This window comes from Rhinichthys klamathensis, unplaced genomic scaffold (assembly GCF_029890125.1).
Source record: "Rhinichthys klamathensis goyatoka isolate OS25496 unplaced genomic scaffold, OSU_Roscu_1.1 h1tg000101l_1, whole genome shotgun sequence".
NCBI classification, from domain to species: Eukaryota; Metazoa; Chordata; class Actinopteri; order Cypriniformes; family Leuciscidae; genus Rhinichthys; species Rhinichthys klamathensis.
Genome location: NW_026606640.1, coordinates 654,763 through 679,013, shown reverse-complemented (window position 1 = coordinate 679,013; position 24,251 = coordinate 654,763). Strand labels below are relative to the sequence as shown.

Sequence of the window (24,251 nt, the reverse complement as noted above, 5' to 3'; positions counted from 1 at the left end):
TGAATGCTGTTGAATTCAAATCAAAACTTGCATCCAAGGTCGATACATTCAGAAAAGGGCTTCTCCGTGTTGACATGCATTACATGAGATGCTGTACACCATCAAATCTGACCTGTGATCGCTGTAATGAACCGTGGCCACGTGGAGCCCTCACGCAAGATTGATCCGTATCCCACAACAGTTTTATGACTGACGCTAATGTGAGCTCAAACCGTGAACCTTTAAGAAGTGAAACAGAAAACTAACCCATCCTGTAAGTAAGAGCCAATTTAAACAAGTGCCAATTTTAAAGGGGGAACTTGTGAATTATAAAAATGAAGTGCCACTGAGGGACTGTTTATAGATTCAAATCCCATCTGCAGAAGAAAAGAGAGATGGCAACGACTTCCTCCCAAATACAATCAAATTGTAAAATGACTTTGGAAACTTCTTTTAGAAAAAACATTGTATACTATTTATTTGACAACATGGAAACTGATTCCAATAACATGCACACCTTCGATCAACATTATTGCAACACTGGTTTCCCTGTTGTGTTGTGTGTTTGCATTAAAACAAAAAAAAGGGGAGGAAAAAATAATAATACATGGAGCTATTTGTGTTTACTGCCAACGTCATGTAGTTTAAAAGAATCATTACCACCTCCACTTTAGTAGTGGTAATAATAATGATGAAAGCAGACTGAAATATTCCACTGCACACAGAGCCCGACTGAAACGTGGCAGCCTTCCAGCAGCATGAGAAGAGTTTCACAGTAGGTAGGACAGACTAAAGGAGGACAGACATGGGGGCATGAATGCTGATTAAAGCACTGGCCTTGGTGTCAACAGGTTGATGGAGCAGCAAATTTCAATCTCCACTGGATGTCTCCCATAAACGATCTCCCATCCTGACTGGGTTTCCTTTCTTGTGTTACAGCATGAACATGTATTTACATGATGCCGTTCTCCACAGAACATCAGTGTTGATACTTCATGGAGAGGGGCAGATGAACAAATGAAAAATTGGTCCGCATTGTTGTCCCTAAAACTGGTGGCGTTTTGTGTGACGTGTGTCTTACTTCTGCTTGGAGGAAAAGGTTTTTTTTTTTTTTTTTACGGCTGGGGGGGGGGGGGGGGGGGGGAAGGGCGGTAAAAAAAAAAAAAGTACTTGCTTTCAGTTCATATTCAAGTTTTCTCCTTTATACAACTCTATTACGTATGGTTTCTTTTTTTCTTCCCATAAAAATATTTCAAACTTTAGTAATCTGTTCTTCATCATACTGTTCATTTTCAGGGTCCGAGTCTGTTGTGTCCGAATACCGGTAATGGTCCGGTTCATTATCGCTAACATCTGGGGTTACAGATGTAGAAGTGCTGGCCTCCGAGTTGGATGGTTCCTCCACTGTTTTCGTGAAGTACAGCTTCACCTAATAAAAAAAGAAAAAAAGAACATTTTAGCCAATTGAAAATTTGTAGATTTATACATTGCAACTTTGGATGAGCTTAACACCAGTTTAACACCTGAATGAATAGCATTTGGAATGCGATGAGCACCAGTGCTAAACACACCTTGAAGTTTGGAGAGAAGTATCGGTTGGCTTTATCCTTATTGGCTTTATCCAAGTCGTTCTTGGTTAAAGTCAGGATTAGATAATCCTTGTCATTCTCTCCCCGTTCTGTTGTTTGGATTGCATCCAGTTCCTTCACTAAACCTCCGTTTTCAACCTTCTCTGAGCTCTCCTCTGGTCCAGGGATGAAGAAGGTGTTCACCCAGAAGTGAAACATCTTGTCCTGTTGAACAAAAATAAGCAAATAAAAGCTACAATCAAGTAGTGTAATAATATAAAAGAAAAAGAAAAACATCTTCTAAAACAAGTCTTTAAATTACAACTCACAATGCACATTACTTCAAAGAATATTTAAAGAAATAATTTTAAGGAAATGTTATAGCCCACACTGAGCAGTTTAGAACGGGGCGATAGGAGTTTGTATTCAGCAACGATATAGAAAAATCAAACAGTGGTGATTTGCCATAGAGTACACAAAGTGGTGTAATAACATGTGGGTGAAGTTGGATACATACAGTAGTTGTAAATTGAAGTTATTAAAATACACTGTGTGGTGGAGAATCTGTTGTACTACAATAGCAGTTTCTGATGGCAGACTTAAAACAAATGAAAGGGTGTGTATTTGAGCTTACGTATTTTACTCAATACATAATTGAATGACAATGAATGGTGATGAATGGCAATGACTCATTCCATGATTGTGTTTTACACCGCCCGACCATGTAAGAAGCTGTTCTGCTGCTGATGCCAGACTATCTCATTTGATATGAATGATCTTATATTTTGCTTCAATCAAGTTCAAAGTAAAAGTTATTTTAATAACTTGAGATCAAGTACCTTATTTGTATTCATTTTGCATTTCATTCCATTGGTAGCATTTTTGATCACATTTATCACTACGTTACCAAAAATGTTTATTCTCTACAGTTCTGGTAATGCTTGAAAATAAATTTTCATTTGTTAGTTTATGTTAACTAATGTAGTTAACTAATGTTAAGTATGAATAATACTTCTACAGTATTTATTAATCTTAGTGTTTAATGTTAACCTCAATATTTACACTTAAGTTAAAGGTGCAGTATGCAAGAATGGCAACTAGTGGTCGAAATAGGTACTGCAGTTCAAAATATCGGAGATCGTCGTTTCTCCCGCCACCTGCTCCTCAGACTGGACGTTACCAGTTTGAGAGAGGTGGTATTAACATTAAGTGATATGGCATCTGACGCACAGAAGCTAATGGCACGTCACTATGCTTATTGGCACACCCGGTCTTGATTGGCATGTGCTAGTGGATAGTGGCATTATCGCGACACACTGACATGACACCTGGGTCGCAGAACATGTCACATGTCAACTGTTGTGACACCTCCAGTAGTGACTGACAGATGAATCGAGCACCTATACTAATGTAATTGTGACACAAAAATCCTAAATAAATAGCCTAATTTTGTGATATTTTAAATATCAATTAAACGCATTAAGCCAGTGGTTCTCAAACTTTTTTCGTCGTGCCCCCTTAATTCTTTAAAGAAATCTGCATATATTGAGGAAACATGGTAACATATGGTATTTTATGCTTTAGTAGAGTGAAAAAGTTACAAACAGCACCTTTAAGCCCCGCTGTAGTCAATTGTATCACTTAAAACTGGACCTTTGATTACCAAAATGACAAGCATACATTTTTTTTTTCTTTGTGAATTTTTTTCTTCATGCCTTAAAATAGCTTGAATGTAATTCTACACCCTTGCTTCGTTTAGTATACGTGGATCCATGAATACGCAAATCGGTCCCCGGCTCCACTCAATCACAAAATCTCGGACAACCTGATCCACTCACTCAACTTTAGTAAATGCAGCACAATGGAAAGTGGAAATACTGGTTTAATTCAGCCATATATGTTTAAACCAGAAAATGGATTCAGAAGAGGAGGAGGAAGAGCGAATTATACAGGTTCGTCTACAACTCGATGTATCAGAATGGTAATGCGTTTTACGTATCGCTTTCTAAAAGGTCGGAGACATAACCGTAACTGATATGATTAGCCTTTGGCTTGACAATGTTATCAAACAGCTAATAATGTGTTACTAATGTTACACAAACCATGTTCCTGTCACCATCTCAGAGTCCGATTTCTCATATTAACAGAAAAATATACTGGGATAACCTGGCTTCTCTCGGGACTCCCCTACTTAGTTAATGATATGCTAAAGCTGCTCATTTAATTTACTGCTCATTGTTAATTCATGTTAGCTAATACATTGCTGTTAAAAAATGAGACCATATTCTGAAGTTTTACCATAATTCTATTTACTCTGTATAATATATAGCATTATATTCTAATTCTACATTATAAATGGTTTGAATTCTGTTTGCATCAATGATTATTATTTCCTGTTTCTCACTGTAAAGCTGCATGACGGTGGTATTTGTAACCTAGTAACTAGTGGTCGGCCGATATATATATATATATATATATATATATATATATATATATATATATATATATATATAAGTTGCCATCTAAAGTATAAGCATGTTTATTTTAAAGATCTGTTTTCTAATTTATTACTAATTTATTAAATATTGATTAAAATAAATATAATATATTAAATATTTATTAAAATAAATATAATATAATATAATATAATATATTATATATATGCATATAGGCCATCGGCCACCCTGCTCTCTGAGATATCGGCATCGGCCATCAAAAAAACAATATCGGTCGACCACTACTAGTAACCAACAGTAAATAAAACACCATCAATGGAAAAAGTAGTGACGTATCGTTAGACTATGAGCCGGCTCCTTTAAGTGAATGGTGAGAGTCGGTTTCCGTCTGAGAGCAGTTTTCCCATTTTGTTTATTAACCCTCTGGGGACCAAGGTGTTTTTGGGGTCCTTGAGATGTTTTGACATGCCCTGACATTTGTGCTTTTTTCAGTTGCTTATAAACATATTAATGGCACAGGTGAAATTACACTATTTAGCACAAACAGGGCTACCATAATATGTGAGCAACATGTATGTACATGTTTGTATTTTTGAGAGAATATTGTTTATGCATGGTTATTGAAAAAACTAAAAATTAAAGTTTCTGAAATAAAGCCACAAAACACATACTAAATATGTGTCCACAAGACTTTTGACTAATGGAAGTTGTGGCCTAGAGTTTTTGCTTCAAAATGGTCTGAAAATCATCCTGTCTAATCATTCACATAACACAATAGATTCTTTTAAATTGTGAAAAACATTATTTTGTTAGCCAAGGCAGTATGCGAATGGGAGTGAACGGCCCAACCCCATTGTGAATAATTAAGTGGTTGAGAAGACAAAGACGACCCGCATATTAATGAGCCTTTCATTCAGGTGTGTCACACAAGAAAGAATGCAAGGACAATATGCACACACACATGCATGCATATATATACAGTATATATATATAAAATCAAAATATAAATGAAAGTCAAAAGCACATTTTTAGTCATACCTGGAAACAAATCCTGTTCAAATAGATTATATGGGCCATTCTACAGAATTGGTTCAAAGTTAGAGTTGGAAACATCTTGAAAAGAAAATAGTCTTTTTCCATAAATGTCTTAGTAGGCCAATACATTTTATCATACATACTTCAAAGTTAAGGATTCATTATTTTGATATAGCTTGCATTGGAGCAAACACTATTCTTAGTTGATTAGTTTATTGACAAAACATATGAGCAGAAACTGCTAACAAAAGCTTATTTGATGTCTATTTTAGAGTTAAAACTTTATAATCTATCCAAAACTAGTCTCACACACACACAGAAACATGATTCGAATTTAAACAGTAGGCTATTTTTGCGTTTACAGACACTAACGTTATTATATATCGCGATTAGAACAAAGCACAAAAATAAAAACACTTACAGTTCAGCTCGCTCCTCGAAGTGAAAATAAACCAGCACTTGTTCTGAGGTAGGTAAATGTCCCAGGATTATTCCTCACAGCCGTGCAAGACGACAGTTCATTAATCTGACTAAATATAGTGTGTTTACAGAGTTTATATGGGCGTTTACACGTCTAAATGTGTTGCTTCAGATCATTAGCGTTTGAATAGCGTGCGCTCTCCGTGGGCGTGTCACATTAGCGGAATAATGAGATGCGAGAACGATAATGAGAACGGCTGACACCTCTCTCTTTTTATATAGATTACATAAACAGGGAATATTTATTTTAGTTTTAAATTAGATAATTTAAAAAAAAAGTACAAACTTAAATGATCATAAACATATATTGCTCATGTCTGGGTGAATAGTATTCGCTGAGTTTTGTTTAAGTTTAAGAGACGTAGCTATATATTCATCCTTTTAACCCTTTCACACGTAAGTTTAAAATATTCTAACTGACCCCCCAGCGTGAGTTTTTCAAGGCGACCGTTATTTAGAACCTGTCACTTTAATGTTTCCATGGTGACGCGTCATTTCTTGTCACGTGACACAGCGCAATCACAACACAGAGCTGAATGAGTGATGATCTGCTTTTATGTCTTTTTTCCTTTTCTATTCAAAATATTCACAAATGTATTAGCTACAGCATGAAACACTGATATTCCGATTGTCAAATATGTGCAAGTGGATGTGTTTTGTTGTTTAAACATATTTATAACGATCGCGTTAGTTGAGCTGTATGCACGATGGGCGGCGCCATGTTAGTTTGTTTCACAGTTCAGAGAATCGGACCTGTTGTTTCTCACGAATTACATGAAAGTAAGTGGCCGGTGAACTAGGAGAAGAATAGGGTAAAATGTAAAGCTACTTACACAATGTGTATCTGATATGAATAAAACGTTTTGTCTTATTATAATGGAAATGATTATTGTTGCCGTTTCCATAGACATCAGTGTCTATTTTACTAATTCAAAATCACTGTTTTGCTAGTACTTATGTGTATTTAAATGTCTGAAACCTAAAATAAACATTATGTGGTTTAAAATACTCAATAGTTGTGATATATGACAGCACTGAGTGCGTCTGTCTCTGGCTCAGCGCCAGCCAACGCGCGAAAGCACGTTTGAATTTAGCAGTTGATCACGTGATGCACTGACCGTTCTAATCACACCGGTGTGATCGTACGCTCCAGGGACCAGCCAAGACTGATCACACCGGTGTGATCGTACGCGTCAAAGGGTTAACTATCATTTCAATGCTACATTTACAACTAGATGCAGCAATCAAGATCTATAAGAGCGCTCTGGGCGGTTTGGGAACTGACACGTACCTTTTTCATCATCTTGTTCTGCTTGTGGAAGAACTCCACCTTGATGTCTCCACACACAGGCAGCGGCTGCGGAAACTCAAAGTACATGTATTTCTCCTCTCGCCTTGTGTGCACTGGGTTGGAGGTGTGGATTTTCACCTTCAGCTGGTACACCACAAACTGAGGATCTGCGAATTAAAACAATATGTAATTGCCATTCCAGCTCTGTGTGACAAACTAAATGTGAGCTTATGCATATGTTAACATGAAACAGAAGAGAAGCATAGGGGAAAACAATAGGATAGAAACAGCAGAAAAATTGATACAGAAAAGACAAAATAACAGTGGCATGCTAAGGGCCCTATTCTGAGAACTGCTGACGCAGGACCACACTTCCCATCTGCTTTGGATGGGACATCACAAGCGACCACCCAAAAGTGGCGTTAGGGGCTTTTACTTGTACATGGCAAACACATTCTACAAAGTAACACTGGGTAGGCTAACAGAACAGAAAATGAGAAACAATTTTTTTTAAAAGCTGACGTTACCCCAATGCCAATTGGTTTTTCTGAACCCATGTGGAATCTGCTCACTCTTGCTTTTTACAGCAGAATCCCCTTGGAGAAAAAGAAGGAGATTAAAGACTGTCCAGTGGCCTGGCCAGAGCAAGAGAGAGAGGGCACTATGAGGTGAAGAAACGTTTAAACGAAGCTAAAAACAACACACACACACACACACACGTAGAGCTTTAACAGAACTGGACTGAAATATTAATGGCCATAAAAGACTATGGAGGAAACCGTAAGTGCAACATCATTTGGAAGCCCTTTAGCCTTGAGGTACGCTCTCTAATTTTTTTTTTTTTAATTCACAAAAGTTGTTACAGACAGAAGAACAAAAATAAAATATAATGGATAAAGTTCAGATTTCAAACAGTAGGTTGTCTAAAGCATCATGAATGATCCACCCTGGAGCTGTGTGCCTTTCTGTTTGTAGCGAGTACGGCAGGCTTGGTTAGTGTCACCAAGAATGTGTTCAGAATAGGGCCTGGAGGAGGAACAGTCATAGACAAGAGACATGGATGCTGTGCTACAGCGCCACTGGACAAACTCGCACTCCAAGTAAAGAGTTGGCCCTCTGGAAGCAGAGCTGCCTGGAAAATCTTTACACATTCTTGCCACTTTTCTTTGAATATGACAGCTATGTGCCTAAAGTACATATAATAGTCCAGGAAGTACATTAGGTCTATCTGGATTAAAGGTTAAATGTCTAGGTGCATAGAAAAAGACAGAAATTTGAATTTGTAGGGTAGAATTTACAGCAGTTGAAGAAAAAAAGAAAGCCGCAAGTAGCCGTGAATGCTATTTAGTAAAGCTGCCCCTTGGCACTGTTACGATAGTGAAGCGTGTGTGTGTGTGTGTGTGTGTGTGTGTGTGTGTGAGGTTGGGGTGAGAGACTTGATCTCCATTTCCGGAGACCCTGTGTACACCTGGTATTAATGTCTGAAATGATTCGACAAGTGGACGGCACTAAAATGAAGGTAAAAATGGAGGTAGCTTTACAGAAATTCATGATGTTAATATTTATATAACTTGTATAATGCCTAATCTCGCACATTTAGCAATTTAGATGTGGCTGATAGGATCATTTGATATCCTATCACATCCTATAGGATAGTCTGACATCCTATCACCATAACAAGAATGAAATATAGCTGCAAGCAGCAATTAGGGGGCCAAGCACAAAGAAGGCACGAGTATAAGACCAACTGCAACAATGAGCAATTAAAGACATATTGAGATGATTAGGCAAAATAGCTGAAAAAATCATAAATACAATCAGTAGTAACATGATTTATTGGTCTATCACTTTCGTGCCATTAATTCTGTTGATCAGGTATAAGAAAACGGTTTGTCTATTGACACGAAATCCATAACTTTTTGCCAGCATGGTCTGAAGATGATCTGACTCGAATTTGGTGAAAATTGGACAAACGGTCTAGGAATTAGAAAAAAGTAGGTTTTTAACGAAAATCAAAAATCGCAGACAGAAAGTTTGACCGACTATGACAAAATTGGTATCTATGTTTTTGGTATGACCCAAGGAATCTAATAAGACCAGTTTCATTACAATAGGCAAAACTAATTAAAAACCAACTGTCTTGAAACTATCTGAGTACCTTCAGGGAACGGTGCCGATTGCACACACAGAGTTTCATAACGATACATCAATCCGTTCATAAAATAGCAAATATAGCATGCTTCATCGAACCTACAGAGAGCAGTTTTGTGATTTTTGGCCAAACCATTCAGAAGTTATAAGCAAAAATAGCCATTTTATATCTCCTGACCACTAGGTGGCACTGCGCCAAAACTGTGCAAACACCCTCAGGTCATGGTCACCCATATATACACTAGATGTCGCCTTGGCTACGGCAGTTCATTAGAACGAATGCGTCAATACAGCCGCCATCTTGGAACAGGGGAGCCCCTCCAATTTAATAAATCAGCGTCAATGTAGACAAAGGTCTAATGGAAATAAAATCACCATAAATCATCGTGAATGCGATTTTCTCGTTTTTTTGGTTCGTTCCCACGGTCAGACATGTATTTATCATTGATTCCAGAAAAAAAAATTCAAATTTTTTTTTTTTTTAAACATTCTTCCTAGTTAAGATTTCATTCGTGTGAACATCATACACAGCACAAAAGTCCGCCACCATCAATAAACCCTCTGGGGACGGATTGGGCGGTACCGCCCAAAATGGCATACTTTTACAAATGTGTAATTATCTTAAAAACTATTAATGATAGAGAGCTGCGGTCTTTTTTACCGTCTTCCTCAGATTCCGCTGAAAACAGTGATACCCAGCTTTGTAAATATACACACTTCCTTGTTGCGCAATACCACTATGTAAAAGGCCAATGAAATCGATGTTGTTTGGCAGATTCCGCGAAAAACAACCAATGGAAAAATTGCCGATGGAGAAATATTTTTCTTACCCAATCAGAGGAAGGTTACCATGACCTTTCTAGCAAATCAGAGGACTCTGTAGCTTTGCAAGGGGTGGTACTATATAGTTAGGGATATGACGCAAACAGCGTTGAATGGAGAGAAGGAGAGAGAGCGAACGGAGGCTTGCGGAGCGGATTATCAGAGATTTATATGAGAGAGAGAGAGACAGAACAATTATAATATATATATTTATATACACATACATACAATTATAGCATTATTTATTGTTTTAGCACTTTTATGATGGCAAGCAGTAAACGATTTACGGTGGAACAAGCTCTGGAACAATTACTGGAGAGTGACGAGGAGAAAGCATTGCTTAGAAAATTCTAAGCATTCCTAAGAAAAACGCATGGGACTATTTGTAAATAAAGTTACATTTTTCATTGTTCTTTACACATTTTATTTAACAATTACACATGTCTGTCAAGCAAAGGCTTTGACAAATATATTTTTTGTTCAAAAACTGTTCACTATTTTTGTGTGATGTGTGATTTTCAGAAATAAATGAGAAAAATCTAATTTCCGTTTTTGAAATTCTCTAGTTTATAGTACATTTTTCACTCATACTTCCTTTATAAACACATTACATGCATGCTTATGTTATCTTAGGGTCTTCTGAATCCATAGATACCAAACACATAGTGATCCATCTCCATTAAATATGGTTTATAAGCCCAAATGTAAAAATAGAGAAAACGGACCAAAAAGGACTTAGTCCCCAGAGGGTTAATTAGAAGTAAAGGCAGAGATAGCAGCGTTACCTAGCTACTTCCTATGACAAGACCCCTGTTCCAAGATGGCGGCGGTTTTGACGCATGCTTAGAACCCCAAGGTGACGTCTAGTGTATATGTCTATGATGGTCACCAAGGACATCAAGTTTGATTGAGCGATTACATGAAACATGATGCATTACGTTAAGTTGTACGGTTTCTTTTAACATACCTTCTGATGTTCATTCATGTTTATGCTATAACTAGTAGTAAAGTCGAAGAGATCAGTTCATGTGTGCTCTATCTGTGCTGGCACTTCGCTTGAACTGTGCATGAACTTGAACTGAACATGCCACATAAAAGTGCGTCAAAATGGTATTGTTTTTTTTTATTTCATTATAAAACTGACAGAATTTGAAAACTGAGACTTTGTTTCATATCAAAAGTAACAAAAGCACAAAGCTCATTGCAATTTATTGGAATGGATGCATGTCTAATATGTCATTCATAAATTTTCTAGTACATTTATTAATCATTTAGCAGACGCTTTTATCCAAAGCGACTTACTGTTGCCCTATTATTGCTTCTATTGTTCTCCTCATTTGTAAATGCTGTGACTAGTTCGAGTTAGTCTAGCACAGTATTAATGGGTCAAATGTTGACGAAAACTGTTTATTAAGATTACACTTCACCTAAATTGTTGAATCTGGCTGAAATTTGGAATCTTTATTTTATACTTTGGTATCCGGTAAACCCATTTATTCACTCCCATGCCACAGATTTTTAACATGCATGTCTCTGTATGACACTTTTCAGAGACAGGTCAGTTTAGTAAATAATATAAAAATTGTATGTAACTAATACGATCCAGTATTATAGTTTTCTGAAACCACGGGAAACAGCTCAGTGAAATGTTCTAGAACACGCAAAAAAAGCAAGACTTTGGGTGTACAAGCACTGCTTGCGCGCTGCCAAACTGCCTGTGATTTCCCATGTGCATCTCATCGAAACAGACCCTGACATTTGTGACTGGCGCATCCCGTGTGAAATGGCCTGTAGTTAGAATCTCATGTGCCAACGTTGCATGTGTACTGTAAAAGCTAATGCTTCCTGGAAAACATAGGACCTCCAACTCACCTACTAAACTAAAACAAGAGTTTTAAACTTTGAAGGGTATGTGTAAATGTTAAAGAAAATACCTGATCACAAAAGTTGGAAAAGTCAAGACTGGTCACAAAAGACACAGGAAGTGAAAGTTAATACCAGGTGTATACAGCGATACCTCTCACCAAAGCACTTGTGATCTAATCACCCGAGACGGATGATAATACAAAATATAAACAACAGTGCCAGAAAGATAAAGAGAAAGAGAACTTACTGCAGGTCCCTCCACTGAACATAGGCACTGTCTCAAACACCATCTTGTGAAAGAGCAAGGCCACAGGTTTGTACTCGAGCTTATTCTTCAGAAGGTAGCTATAGTAGTACACATATCGCCTCTGACTGGGAATAGTCACTCCCTGTGAAATAGAAAACCACAGCGTTAATGCAAACATCTCCTCCGTGACCTGAACAGCACCAGATTTGAGTCATTAAAGGCAACATGACACATTTGAAACAACGGTTCTAAAGGGGAGTTTTTTTAAGCAATGCCATAAAATAATAATTTTGGCTCCCCAAAGAACATTTTAATCTAAAGAACCTTTTGTGCAATGGAAAGGTTTAATGGATGTTAAAGTTTCTTCATGGAACCACTGATGCCAATAAAGAACCTTTATTTTGTGTGATAAGTGTAGGGTGCAACATTTGGGTTCCAGGATTAAAAATCCCATTCATTTTCTCCATAGGGGAACTGATTCACACAGGACTTTGCAAGACTATGGGGCGTGGACCTCTATCCCTCTAGTGAAAATGTTTGTACATTTTAAAATTTTATGCATCAACCTGGCATACTTTTGAATTTAAAATTAAGCGTTCCAAACCATGTTCAGTGCGCAAATTGAGCAGTAAAAAAAAAAACACGTTGTGATATAGTCAGTCAACATTATTCATACTGGTGTTTTAGGAAGCCAAACAATTAGAATATATTCATAATAATAATACTTTTATCATATTATATTAACCCATAAGACACTGTAAAATAAATGCAAATAAAAGATTAATTTCTTCACTTTTTTTTATCTTGCTGGGAAACTGTAGTAGAGCTTTTATTTTGGCAGAAAACTGCAATTCTTATGAAAACAGGTTTATAAACATCTCATTACAAATCTAGTGAATTGCTGCAATAATCCATCCACAAAAATTCTAGAAATTATGCAAATGTGAAAATGCATAAATGGTTTCCGTTGAGTTCCCAGATGGACGCTAAACTCACATCACATGCAGAGATGAAGTTTGCTGAATTTCACTGTGAACCGAGCCACTGAGATGGAGAGCAAAGTCCAACAGACTATACACTAATTTAAATTGCAACCTTTTGCAATTTTGATAAGGGCACTAAGCCATATCAAGCTTAGCTTTCAATTTTTATTCATTTGACAAGATACTTTGCCAAAGCAAAAGCACAAAATAAAAGTTAGAGATCTGTTATATTATTATAAGAAGTTTATGAAAATCAAGTTTTTAATGTTGTTAATATGTCTATGTGGTGTTTTTAATATGCTTTAAGACAAACCATGTGCAAATGCATCTGTCAACATCACTGCTGAGTATTTTCTCTTAAAACTGCAGTGTATCAAAGACAGTCTCGAAAACGTGGTTTGAAACCGACACTCTCCTATCATCACAAACTTGTAACCAATCCTGTCAATGTGTGGGGCGGGGCTTTTTCTATCATTATTTCTAGGAATGGTGATTTTTAGAAGCCAGCTGTCTGAGATGGCGAATGGGAACATGGCTTGCGTAACATTAGCGAAACATTATTAGCTGTTTGAAAACTTAGTCAAGCCAAAGGCTAATCCAATCAATAACTGTTACATGTCAACTTTTATTCAAATTCTGAATGGATTATATATAGCCTAGTTACAAAAAGTTATTCAGTCAAGAGAAATGTTATTTTCTTTGTCTTTTGTTCTTTGATTTACAGAGAGCAACAGGAAAATTAGGCTGCTGTCACTTTAAGAGCTTATGCACAGATACATTTACTATTCAGTGACACATACAAAAAAAAAAAAAGACTGCGTTTCACAATACCCACAACCCTGCACCAAAATTCAGGCCCTGTAACACCAGCACTATTTAACCTGAACAATTTAAACGAGTGAGTGAGTGGAGGCGGCAGGTGTGAGTCAATTTGCCGTCGGAGAGAAGACAGAGTGAGAACGCCCAGCTCAGTGTATCAATAGAAAAGGAGTATTGGAATGGTTTCAGATATTTCAGTATCAATGCATTTTGAAAAATCTATATTTTTGACAACACTAGCATATACTAAAAGCAAGGGTGTAGTTAAATTCAAGCTATTTTAAGGCATAAATAAATTATTTTCAAAGATTTTTTTTTTTTTAAATAGGTCATTGGATTAAATGATTGAATGCAGGTGGGCTTTATAAATATATTTTCAGTTCAACTGTGGCAGGACAGATTATAGTATGAGTCTCCCTGCCAGAGTCTAGGTAACGAATATGAAACACTGATAACTTAAAACCTTTAAAGACACACCTACTGTGAGCTACGAGGTTGTTCATTGATGGTATTTGTTGTGTTGAAGCCCTTTGGTCTGATTTTCAAATACTTTTTGGCTTGTGATTCACCTTGTAGCTGGTTGGGCTTGTACATGGTTTTAGAACTCTTTAACGAAGACTTAAACATTTATATGAGAAAAACACTTCCAGAACAAAGGCCACTAAAAATGTTGGGGGGCACTGTTGCATTTTACAGAAGAATACTCAGGGGGAAAGAATTTTTATCATTGGGACTTTGGACTGAAACGCATTAGGCGTTAATATTATTAATAGATAATTCTTATACAACAACCTTGGTGTAACTATATCAGTGCACAAAAACATTACAATTTGATGAGACTGAACATATTTTCTTCTCTTCCAGTAAGACTAGGGACATAACTGATATGTGATATGCCGTCTATAATGACATCACATAGAGCTTGTGGTGTTGTCATTTTAGATCATCAAAACAGGTTCTTAACAGCCCTTGGACTATGACAACTGATTCTTTAAAATGGTCAAATATATCAAAACATTTGACCTTGTGATTTACATTTCTATACAAAAACTTGAATGAGAACAGTTTTTTTTAGAAAAGGAAACAAAGCAAAAATGTATACTTCACCTTCTTGTCTCTGGTTCTAACTTCACCATAGAAGTCCAGAGCCTCTTGTGCTTTTTTGAATTTGCCACGGTGTAACAAGTACGCACAAATCATGACACCCGTACGTCCCTTTCCAGCTTTGCAGTGAATGGCAGCCACATGATTGTCATTTTCACTGAGCCACTTATCCAGATCTTCACAGAAAGGCTTAATAAGCTCTAGCTGAGGAGGATTGTGGTCTTCAAATGGATACTGTGCAACTACAAGAGAGAAATAAAGAGTTAATTAAGAGACCTTCATTATCAACACCACACAAAAAATATCATATTTCAGAGCCATCTGTAAAGAGCTGATTTCTGCAATCCGAGCATCTTACCTCTGCAGTTAAATTTGGCAGTATCATAATGTCTTTCTGCACATCTAAACAACAAAGAAAAACAGATGAGTACAAAAGTTCAATGTAACACTTTTCTGCTAAGAACTTTGAATCAATGCCAAAACCAACAGAACATTCTCAACTAAATGACAGGACTATTTGCAATGACAATGCACTCCATTCACAACGATCAAAATGCTTGTTTTCTTTAATCTTCAACTGAACACGATTGCAGCTTTTTTTGCTTTTACAATAGCAAACTGGAAGAAATGTTCTATCAGTAAAATACAATAATTGAAAACCCATTTAAAACAAGTTTTTTGAAACACACTTACAGATTATATATCTTGTAATAATTTTTATGCTTCGAGTCCAAGAATCTGCAGAAAGAGGACAAAAACATTGTTAATTTTTGTTAAAGGAATAGTTCACCCTTAAATGAAAAACCTGTCATTAATTACTCGCCTTCATGTTCCAAATCCTTTATTATTTCAATGAACCTGATAGATTTCTATCCCTCCACCAAAACCGATGCTTCAAAAGGTTAATAAATCCAAGCTCAAACACGCTTGCATGACATAGGAGTACAAACCTCATTGGTTCTCACATGTCAAGCAAGTACGATTGACAAGCTAGATTTACCATATTTGATGTACTACATGTATGTACACTTGTTTATGTCAATAAAAGCCCGAATTAACTTGGAATGCACTCTGAACCATTTGAAAATCAATAAAAATATGTGAGGATTTAAGTCGGTTGAGACTTTAAATGAATCGTGATACGCGTTTTAAACAGCAGGGGCACTGAAGCTGTATACGGTGACCTCCCTTCACAGACACGATAGCAGCGAGCAAGTTGTAGCATTAAACGGTACATGTTGACGTTGAGGATGCCCCATCCTCATTCAAATCTGAGGTGTGGCAGCTTTGACTTTCCGAAGACTAAAAATGAAACCGGTGAGGTGGTTACAGACAAAACAAAACGAGTCTCCTCCGTCTGTACGTAAAATGCTATTAATAGGCCAGACCGGCAGATTTGCAGCCCCCCTCGCTGTGACGAGTGCGAGAGCCCCAGAGATCACAAGGTGCATTCATGGTGAAAGATATGACGAGGCTGTTTTCTGTCGTAGAAAATGAATTCTAGAGAAAGACCAGCGCGAGGATGTATTCCACAGACTGAAGGAGAAAGCTGCTGACACGTGCTGTTGCAGAACCAGGTATTGCATTTATTTTACTTACTACTTTAATGTCTTACTTTCTCTAAATGTGTACATACATTTTTTATCAATTTGTTGATTATTATGGCACATTTATGTTAATGCGTTTTATTTTTATAACTCTTGCAAGTGTAGTGAGACAAATTATAACAAATAAAATCTTGCCTTTATAACAATGTAAAATCCCTGTCACTGTTGTACTTTTATTTCAGCTATTTCTCTGAGCAGGATGAGAGTGAGGAAAAACAGAGCAGCCTCTTGACCAGACAGACTGAGCTAAAACAACCTCCTGCCAAGAAAACAGCATTGGAAGATCCCCTTGGAGGGACTTTTAAGGGATTTGTTTTAAAATTTCTATTTAGTTTTATTATTTAACCCTTTAAGACCGACGGGAGCGCCGGCGCTCCCGTTTGCGTGTGTCTGTTTAAAAGCCTATAGAAACTGAAACCAAATTGCTAGCTCAATCATTCTTTTTGCATACAAAACCAGAGATGTAACATGTTCAGATCAAGCCTCCAACATGCCCATGTTGCGTTGTTTTCACCCTCTAATCAGTCTGTACAAACTGCGTAATATGCGTTTACAAAAAAAAACCCACAAAAATGCATTGCACGTCTTTGCACACATGTTCTTTAGATCTGCGATTGATAGTTACGTCTTCCGATGGCTCATTGACGTATCACGTTCTGTGCACTATGACCCCCGGGTGTGTCGCATGTTGTGACGTCACAAGCTGCGTCATTTGACCATGCGTTTGACTCGCGTGATTTTTTTTTTCCCAAACCACTTCAGCGGAAATCCCGCCCTGCAGCCGATTCTAAAGTTTTCATTGGTCATGTCAATCACTGTACAGATTGCCTACACCAAGCACTGATCCCTAAACCTACCCGTCACTGTAACCTAAACCAATGAAATCGGCTGCAGGGCGGGATTTCCGCTAAAGTGGTTTGGGGGGAAAAAAAAAAAAATCACACGTTTGACTCCCATTTGCTATATGTTCCTTCTTATCGTTATTGTCTTTTTACCATTGCTTTATTTTATCATTTCTTTCTCCTTTAGACACTCACAAATACAAGCACATTCACACACACACACACACACACACACACGCGTGCGCGCACGCACGCAACGTTATGTCTAAACGAAAGTACACGGACGCGGAGGTTTTGGAAATTCTAATTGCGTCCGATGATGATGAACTATACGTCTGCTCATCTATTTATTTTATATTTTAACCAATTCAATGTTCAATCAATATTCAAAAGCAAAATGTTATCTGTTTGACCACAAATGTAATTGAATATTTTACATGGCATTTCCCCTCCCTTTTTTTGAATGAGTGTATCTTAAAAACTAATTTATGTAAACAGTTCAAATTAATTCTGTATAGTTTTAAATTGATTTATGCACGTTTTTCACATTGACAAGTTTGAGGTTGACATTTATCCATTTTTTGTATTGAATAAAATATGTAAAAAATAAATAATTAAAATTGTTTTTCTTTTTGTTTATTGCACTTTTGAGATATTTATCTAGTTACTATTGATTTTTTACAAACATAGCCTTCAAATTGGGAGAGTAAGGATTATTTTGATGTATGGCATATGAAAATGCTCAAAAGAATGACAGCACAGCATGTAAAAATACAAAGATATACTCTGGTGGAATTGTTCTATGGCAGGTCATAAAGGGTTAACATAAAACATATTTAAATTTTTACAAAAGAAATGTGCAGCATTTTGTCTAAGAAATAATAAAAGGAAACTATTTTATAATTTCTTAAATCTCATTTTGTTAAAAAGAAAATCATGAGAAAATCGTATCGTGAAACCAGTATCTTGAATCGTATCGCATTGTGAGTTGAGTGAATTGTTACATCCCTACTGTTTATCATATGAAGCGATCGTGTCACTTCAGAAGATTTAACTTAAAGCGCTCGATTCATATGGATTTCTTTTACAATCTCTTTATGAACATTTTGAACCATCAAAGTTTTGGTGGAATACTTTTTAAAATGGTGGGAATAAAATCTCTTAGGTTTAATTAAAGATATCTTCATATGTTTCAAGATGAACGGAACTCTGATGGGTTTGGAATGAAATGAGGCTGCCTTTATACACGCCACATATTGTGCCAGGCTATTTCAATACACATGATTATGCCTAAAAAAAAAATCTACAGGTAATTTCACCCATAAGTCTTAAGTGTGCCTTAAGTCTTTTTTTAAGTGTACCATTGCGTAAGCCTTTCAAAGTATACTCCACTTGATAGCGTGAGTGAAAGCAGGCGGTCGATGCATGCTCTTTGTGTCTGCGCTATTTTTCTCCAGAAGTTATGACTGATAAAATATCTTTGTATGTTGGGGAAAAAATATAGGCCTACTCTTAAACTAAACTGGTAGTAGGTGGCGGCAAAGGATTGTTTTAATGAGTGAGTCATGAAGTCATTCCTTCAAACGATTCGTTCAAACAACTGATTCGTTCAGGAATGAGGCAGTTGTTTATGAATGGGTCATTGAATATTTGACAATCAATTCGTTTAAAACGCTGAATAATTCAGAAATGAAAACAGTGTTGCTGTGAGATGCACTATGATTCTGCTGAAATCTTTGTTTGGAACTATTTTCGCTGCTGAAACATAACAAAAACAGTGAATATTCTGTCTAAAATGTAAGTGACTTATTATTCACTACTTAGTAGTGTCGAATTAAATCAGTCACATTTGCAATCGTGATATATTCAGGAAAACAGCACTCTTGGTCGTGTGATGTTGCTTAACTCCTATCATTATACATCTAAAAACTCCACATGTTGATTTTTTTTACCACAGTATTTTAACAGTTGTTTATTTGTGTGTGCTGGGCTCATTTGTTTTCATTTCTCCTCGAGAGGCTGCGATAGCCTTAACAGCACAACCTAGTTAACGTCAGTACATTATAGCTACATTTTATATCATTATCCACTATCGATCGCCACTTACACTACGTGTAATACAATTAGAGTCATTCTCACGTTTTGGTGATTCCCTAGTTATTTTTTTTTTGTTATTGACGCTTTAATCAGGCTACTTGTCCCGTCAGGCAAGTGAAATTCTCTTTCACTTGCCTCTTCAAAAAATCAACTTGTCCCGGACTAGCTTTAATGTCGAGCCCTGAAAACCGAAGTACACTTTAGCCATTAGACAAATGTCACCGAGCAACTATGGATGACTAGAATAAAATGTCTAATGAACTTAATTGTTGGGACGAAATTATACAAAACCATTATTTTAACCTGAGAAGACCACTTTTCTGCACAGACAAGGCTAATATTTACTCTCTCAACCGATTTACATCACAAATGCATTTACTCATATGACTATAGATTGGCATATTTGAATGACACACTGCCTAACATTAGTTACACATTTCTTAAAACGTCAATGAATGTGACCACCACAATGCAAACTCAAAGCAGTGCAAGAGGTTTAGGATGCATGGTGTGACAGGCCTAGTCCAACACAGCTGTAAATATCAGCTTTAGCTTTTTTTTTTTGCTACGACATGGGTTGTAAATGTTAAAAGTGACTCACAGACATAGAAAGGTTATACTGACTAAATCTCCAGAGACAATACACAAAGTGAATACTTACCTTACGACGTCGTCAATATTATTCCTGTAGACACCCTCAAGTCTTTCAGCCGGAAAACCCATAGCTATAATATTGGGGTATATATCTGGACAGCAACGTTAGGGAAATCTAGAGAAGTCTTACTAGGGAAACTGATGTGGACAAGAAAAAAAAGAAGAAAAAAAACGTACGATCATCTGACTAAACATGAACCCATTTATAAAGTCCACTGGCTGCTTGTCATACACATTTATAACAACCAGTTAAACACATAAATTGTTTCCAAAACTCTGAGGTGATGTTAGTGAACAATGCAGAGCAGCAAAATGATGATTTTTGTTAGCCACAACGAACAAAAATCAAACCCCGGTTTCAGCTGAGAACTTCAGCATTTCCACCAATGCAGCGCTTTACTTTTTAGTTGTGCAATGAGAGCTCAGATAACAGAATTCTGGGTAATATAGAACAGATGGCTCTCGCTGTAAGAGACCAATGCATAGACCTCTAACCCAGAGGGCCACACAGGGGCACTAAATAAATCACACTGTGCCTCAGCCCAGTCTGGAATCACTTTCCGTCCTCACTTTTCCATAACGAGTGCATCACTCCTTCAGCCTGACATACACGTGCAGATCTTTATTAATAAAAACAATCTAATAAGACCCTGATACAGCAGATGAATTACATACCTGATAGTAGCAGAGACATTCTAATATTATCAATAAGAGACTTTTATATCAACTTCAAAATGTTACTTTGGAAATGCAACTAAAATTAGTTGTTAGATCATTCATGATCACCATCCAAATTTGTATTTTTTTTTTTTTTTTACAATTTCTCTCCAATAATAAAATCTATTGATGATTTCTGACAGAATGCTCTTTAAAAAGAAAAAAGAAAAAAAGAAACATCTGGTCTGGAGTAGATTATGGTAAGAAACGTCTTCCTGTGTTCTCGGATGGTGTAGCATGTGGTTCTCACTCCTGACCTGGCAAACTTGACATTTCAGCAAACAAGATGAAACATTTTTTGACGGATATTTGGATTTAAGCTCAGAGATGGTGTGACTCTTATAAGCCATAGAGAGGTCTTTAAATGCGGTGCTTTTAAAAATATAATGTCCAAATGTCCATCAGGTTATAAACAGTAAAATGGTTAGGATGCTAAGAGATTCACATTAACTTGTAAAACGTGCTATGGGTCTGCATTTTTAATGGTCCAGAAGCCAAAAGGCTTCTTTGAACCAAAGTCTGCAGAAATGCACGTGTTTAGTAAACATCAGATCTTGTCAAATTCAAGCAATTGGGATATTCATCAATATCACCAATGTGTTTCTCTCTTTTAAAAAGCTCGCTATATACATTTTCAGACCAAAATATGCAGAAACATGCACAACAAAGATGTCTAGCTTACAAAGATATGTGCACAAAATTATCCAAATTCAAATCAGCATGACCTTTTTCGGTCACAGTGAATCTGACCATATCTCTTAAGATACATGCCATGCATAATTGTAAATCAGCTACAAACATAATACACTGAATAAGGAATGTCATGTATGCCATGATTGAGTCTATAGCAGTATAATGTCAAGCTATTATTTCAAATATGTAAGTAATCATTTAGGCTATTAAATTATAATTTAATGAAAATTACAAATCTATTAATAATGAATAACTGGGTCAGTTTTTGCAGTGGAGTCAGTGAAAATCCTGGCTGGGCAAAAGTTATTATTATTTAAAAAATCCTTATTGTTGAGCTCTGTGATTTAAGAGCAATAGAGCTGTGCAGCAATCCTAAGGGCAGTTTCTCCATCCAGAGATGATTTGTGCCAATTTTAATCTAATCTAGATACATTTACATGAGTCATGGGGAAGTCTGGGTAACATATTTAAGGCCTTGCGATCATGCACGTTTTATTTTATCAGTGTCGTGGACTGTGTTGCTTTATCAGTAAGCATCAATAAATTTGGACTAAAAGAATGAAGTCATTCATCACATCTATTCTTTGAACAATCCTGTGGGTATTTAGAGGCCAGCATTCCACTTCAACTGTGTGTGTGTGTGTGTGTGTGTGTGTGTGTGTGTGTGTGTGTGTGTGTGTGTGTGTGTGTGTGTGTGTGTGTGTGTGTGTGTGTGTGTGTGTTAAACGCAACGAGTGCATACTAGCATAATGCAACGCAATGTGTCAATAAAGTGGGACCCCAAACACCATCTGAGCAGAGGTGCAAAATCAATGTCCATGCAATCAATTCATTCACAGTTTACTCATGTGATACACTAAAGCAAAGTAGCATCCTTGTTTAGTGTAAATACATAACATTACAAAATTCTTGAAAAAACATGCACCAAAGCATGCCAGGTTGTTATAGTGCTATAGAAATAATTGCACCTCTATTCTGCCCTCTAACTGTCCTTCCAGCCCTATTTCTTAATGTTTTACACCTGCCTTTCTTGTATATAACAGGACAACAAAGAGTAGGACAGTTGAGTGAACAGGACTAGAACTGAACGTCAACGAGCATCTTCAATAACACCGAATCCTGCGTAAAATAAAACAACCTACTAAATCACTTATGCTTTGCACTTCATCTTCAAGAATATAAAGCACCAAATCACAGCCATCACAAAACCAACAATGTATCTGTGCTTTAAAGTCACAAATGACATTGACATATGGCACATAACAGTGAGGCATCAATGACGTTTCTAAAATAAAGCGCAACAGAGGGAGTCCTCTTTAACAGGACTGCACGAATCCCTTCCTGCGATTGCAACAACAACAAAAAAGAAGAAAAAAGACATACTTCACATACAAAAGCGTTTCCTTTTGTTCGCAAGCGGACTCGTTTTTGCTCAATCAAAACTAACCCAAGTTGAGCGCGAGATCTATTTTCTGCGAGCAGCTGATGCAATGGCTCTTTGTGTGACACTGCTTGTGCATTTCATCTAATCCATCGCATTATATAAACCAGCAATACCTCTACGCGACGCATCTTTTGTTTTAAACCCCCAAACTGCAGTTTTCGTGCGAGAAGCCTTGAGTTGAAATGAACGCGTTTTGTGATCAGGATTAACAGATTCGCCGTCAATCGATATATCAGATTACGTAAGAAAGGGGGCAAATGACATCTTACAAGCTCGCTGGCGTTGCTTTTATTGTAGTCTACACATGCAACTTGCGGACATGACTAGAAAAACTGTAATTTACTAATGAAATAAGTGCGCGTGCAGTCTGTTGATTTTCTGTCTACTCGATAACTTGGTTAAATTGACAACTGACATGAATCTAAAAGGCGATGACTTAGACTTGATCCAGTTACAAAAACCAATAGATCTAGATCATGTCAAGCTCCAGTCGCCGAGTAGGTGCCAGTACCAATACCAATAGTTTGTGCAAAGCAACAAAAAAATCATTTAAAATAAAATTAATACTCATTTCCCCCGTATCTTCTGATGAAAAGTCAGAGATTTCTCGATTTGGAACAAGATGCAAACCATTACCTTCATTGCAGACACTGGTTTCTACACAATAGACAGAACAGGGACATTTGATTGATCAAAGAGGATACATGTAAGGTCCAAGTCGAACCCATCTTCCTGGTATCTCCTTTTGTTTCGACTCACAAATTCCTTTATGATCGCAGCCATTGCTGTGAAAGGAGTCTTTAAGGTTTTTAGTGTGAGAGGGAGTATTGTTGCTTTCCGACGATACGTCGTCTTTACGATCTGCTGGTTTCGCAGTCCCCCTGCTAGCTAGAATGGAGTCTGCTGTGGCTCTCTCATCAAGGGCCTCGCTCCAAACCACCACAGGCCCGGCTTCCAAAATGCCCTCCTCGGCTCAGACGAGCCCCGGGTGAAACAATAAGCAACTTCCCACGTCTCGAATTGCAGAATTTCTAGAGCACGACAAGTCTCTGGTCGCACCGTAGCCGCCGTGATTGAGCGCAAAGACGGAGAGAGGATCCTCTCCGGGCGCTTCACGGTTGTCAGAACCCCGCTCGCACTCAGCTCGCGCTCCGTCTAGCCGCTAGCTTCAACGGCTAGCGCACTAGCTCGTCTACACATCCTTAAAAAATAAAAGCCATCGAACATACAACAATCCACGATGCTCAGGTCCCAACACATATATGAAAGGTGACAGCCTCCACCAAGAAATTAAAAACTCGATTTTTTTAAATGTCGCGTAGGGGCGGTCTCCAGTCCAGTCCTTTTCATTCACTTCTCCTCTGTTAAACTCTCAAACTTCCATCATGGCTTCCCA

The 24,251-nt window shown here is 37.2% G+C and overlaps 1 protein-coding gene across 2 annotated transcripts; it reads right to left on the bottom strand.

Moving 5' to 3' along the window:
- Nucleotides 1-1,116: 1,116 nt before the first annotated feature.
- Nucleotides 1,117-24,251, bottom strand: ptenb (phosphatase and tensin homolog B). 2 transcript variants are annotated; one of them, XM_056253073.1, is made up of 10 exons: nt 23,560-24,251; nt 20,009-20,093; nt 15,495-15,539; nt 15,160-15,203; nt 14,805-15,043; nt 11,896-12,037; nt 7,337-7,405; nt 6,810-6,976; nt 1,551-1,772; nt 1,117-1,408 (listed from the first exon to the last, which is right to left on the bottom strand). In XM_056253073.1, the coding sequence occupies exons 1-10, from the start codon at nt 23,636-23,638 to the stop codon at nt 1,232-1,234; spliced, it is 1,269 nt and encodes a 422-aa protein (XP_056109048.1). In that variant the 5' UTR covers nt 23,639-24,251; the 3' UTR covers nt 1,117-1,231. The 2 variants fall into 2 exon arrangements, with proteins under 2 accessions (XP_056109048.1, XP_056109049.1); XM_056253074.1 differs by lacking the exon at nt 7,337-7,405 and having other exon boundaries at nt 23,560-24,250.

Excerpts from the sequence above, each read along its gene's own strand:
- ptenb (XM_056253073.1), bottom strand. The coding sequence starts at position 23,638 with ATGGCTGCGATCATAAAGGAATTTGTGAGTCGAAACAAAAGGAGATAC. Across the intron at positions 15,204-15,494 it reads TATTACAAGATATATAATCT|ATGTGCAGAAAGACATTATG; the intron begins GTAAGTGTGTTT and ends TTTGTTGTTTAG. Across the intron at positions 1,773-6,809 it reads AGAACAAGATGATGAAAAAG|GACAAGATGTTTCACTTCTG; the intron begins GTACGTGTCAGT and ends TTTGTTCAACAG.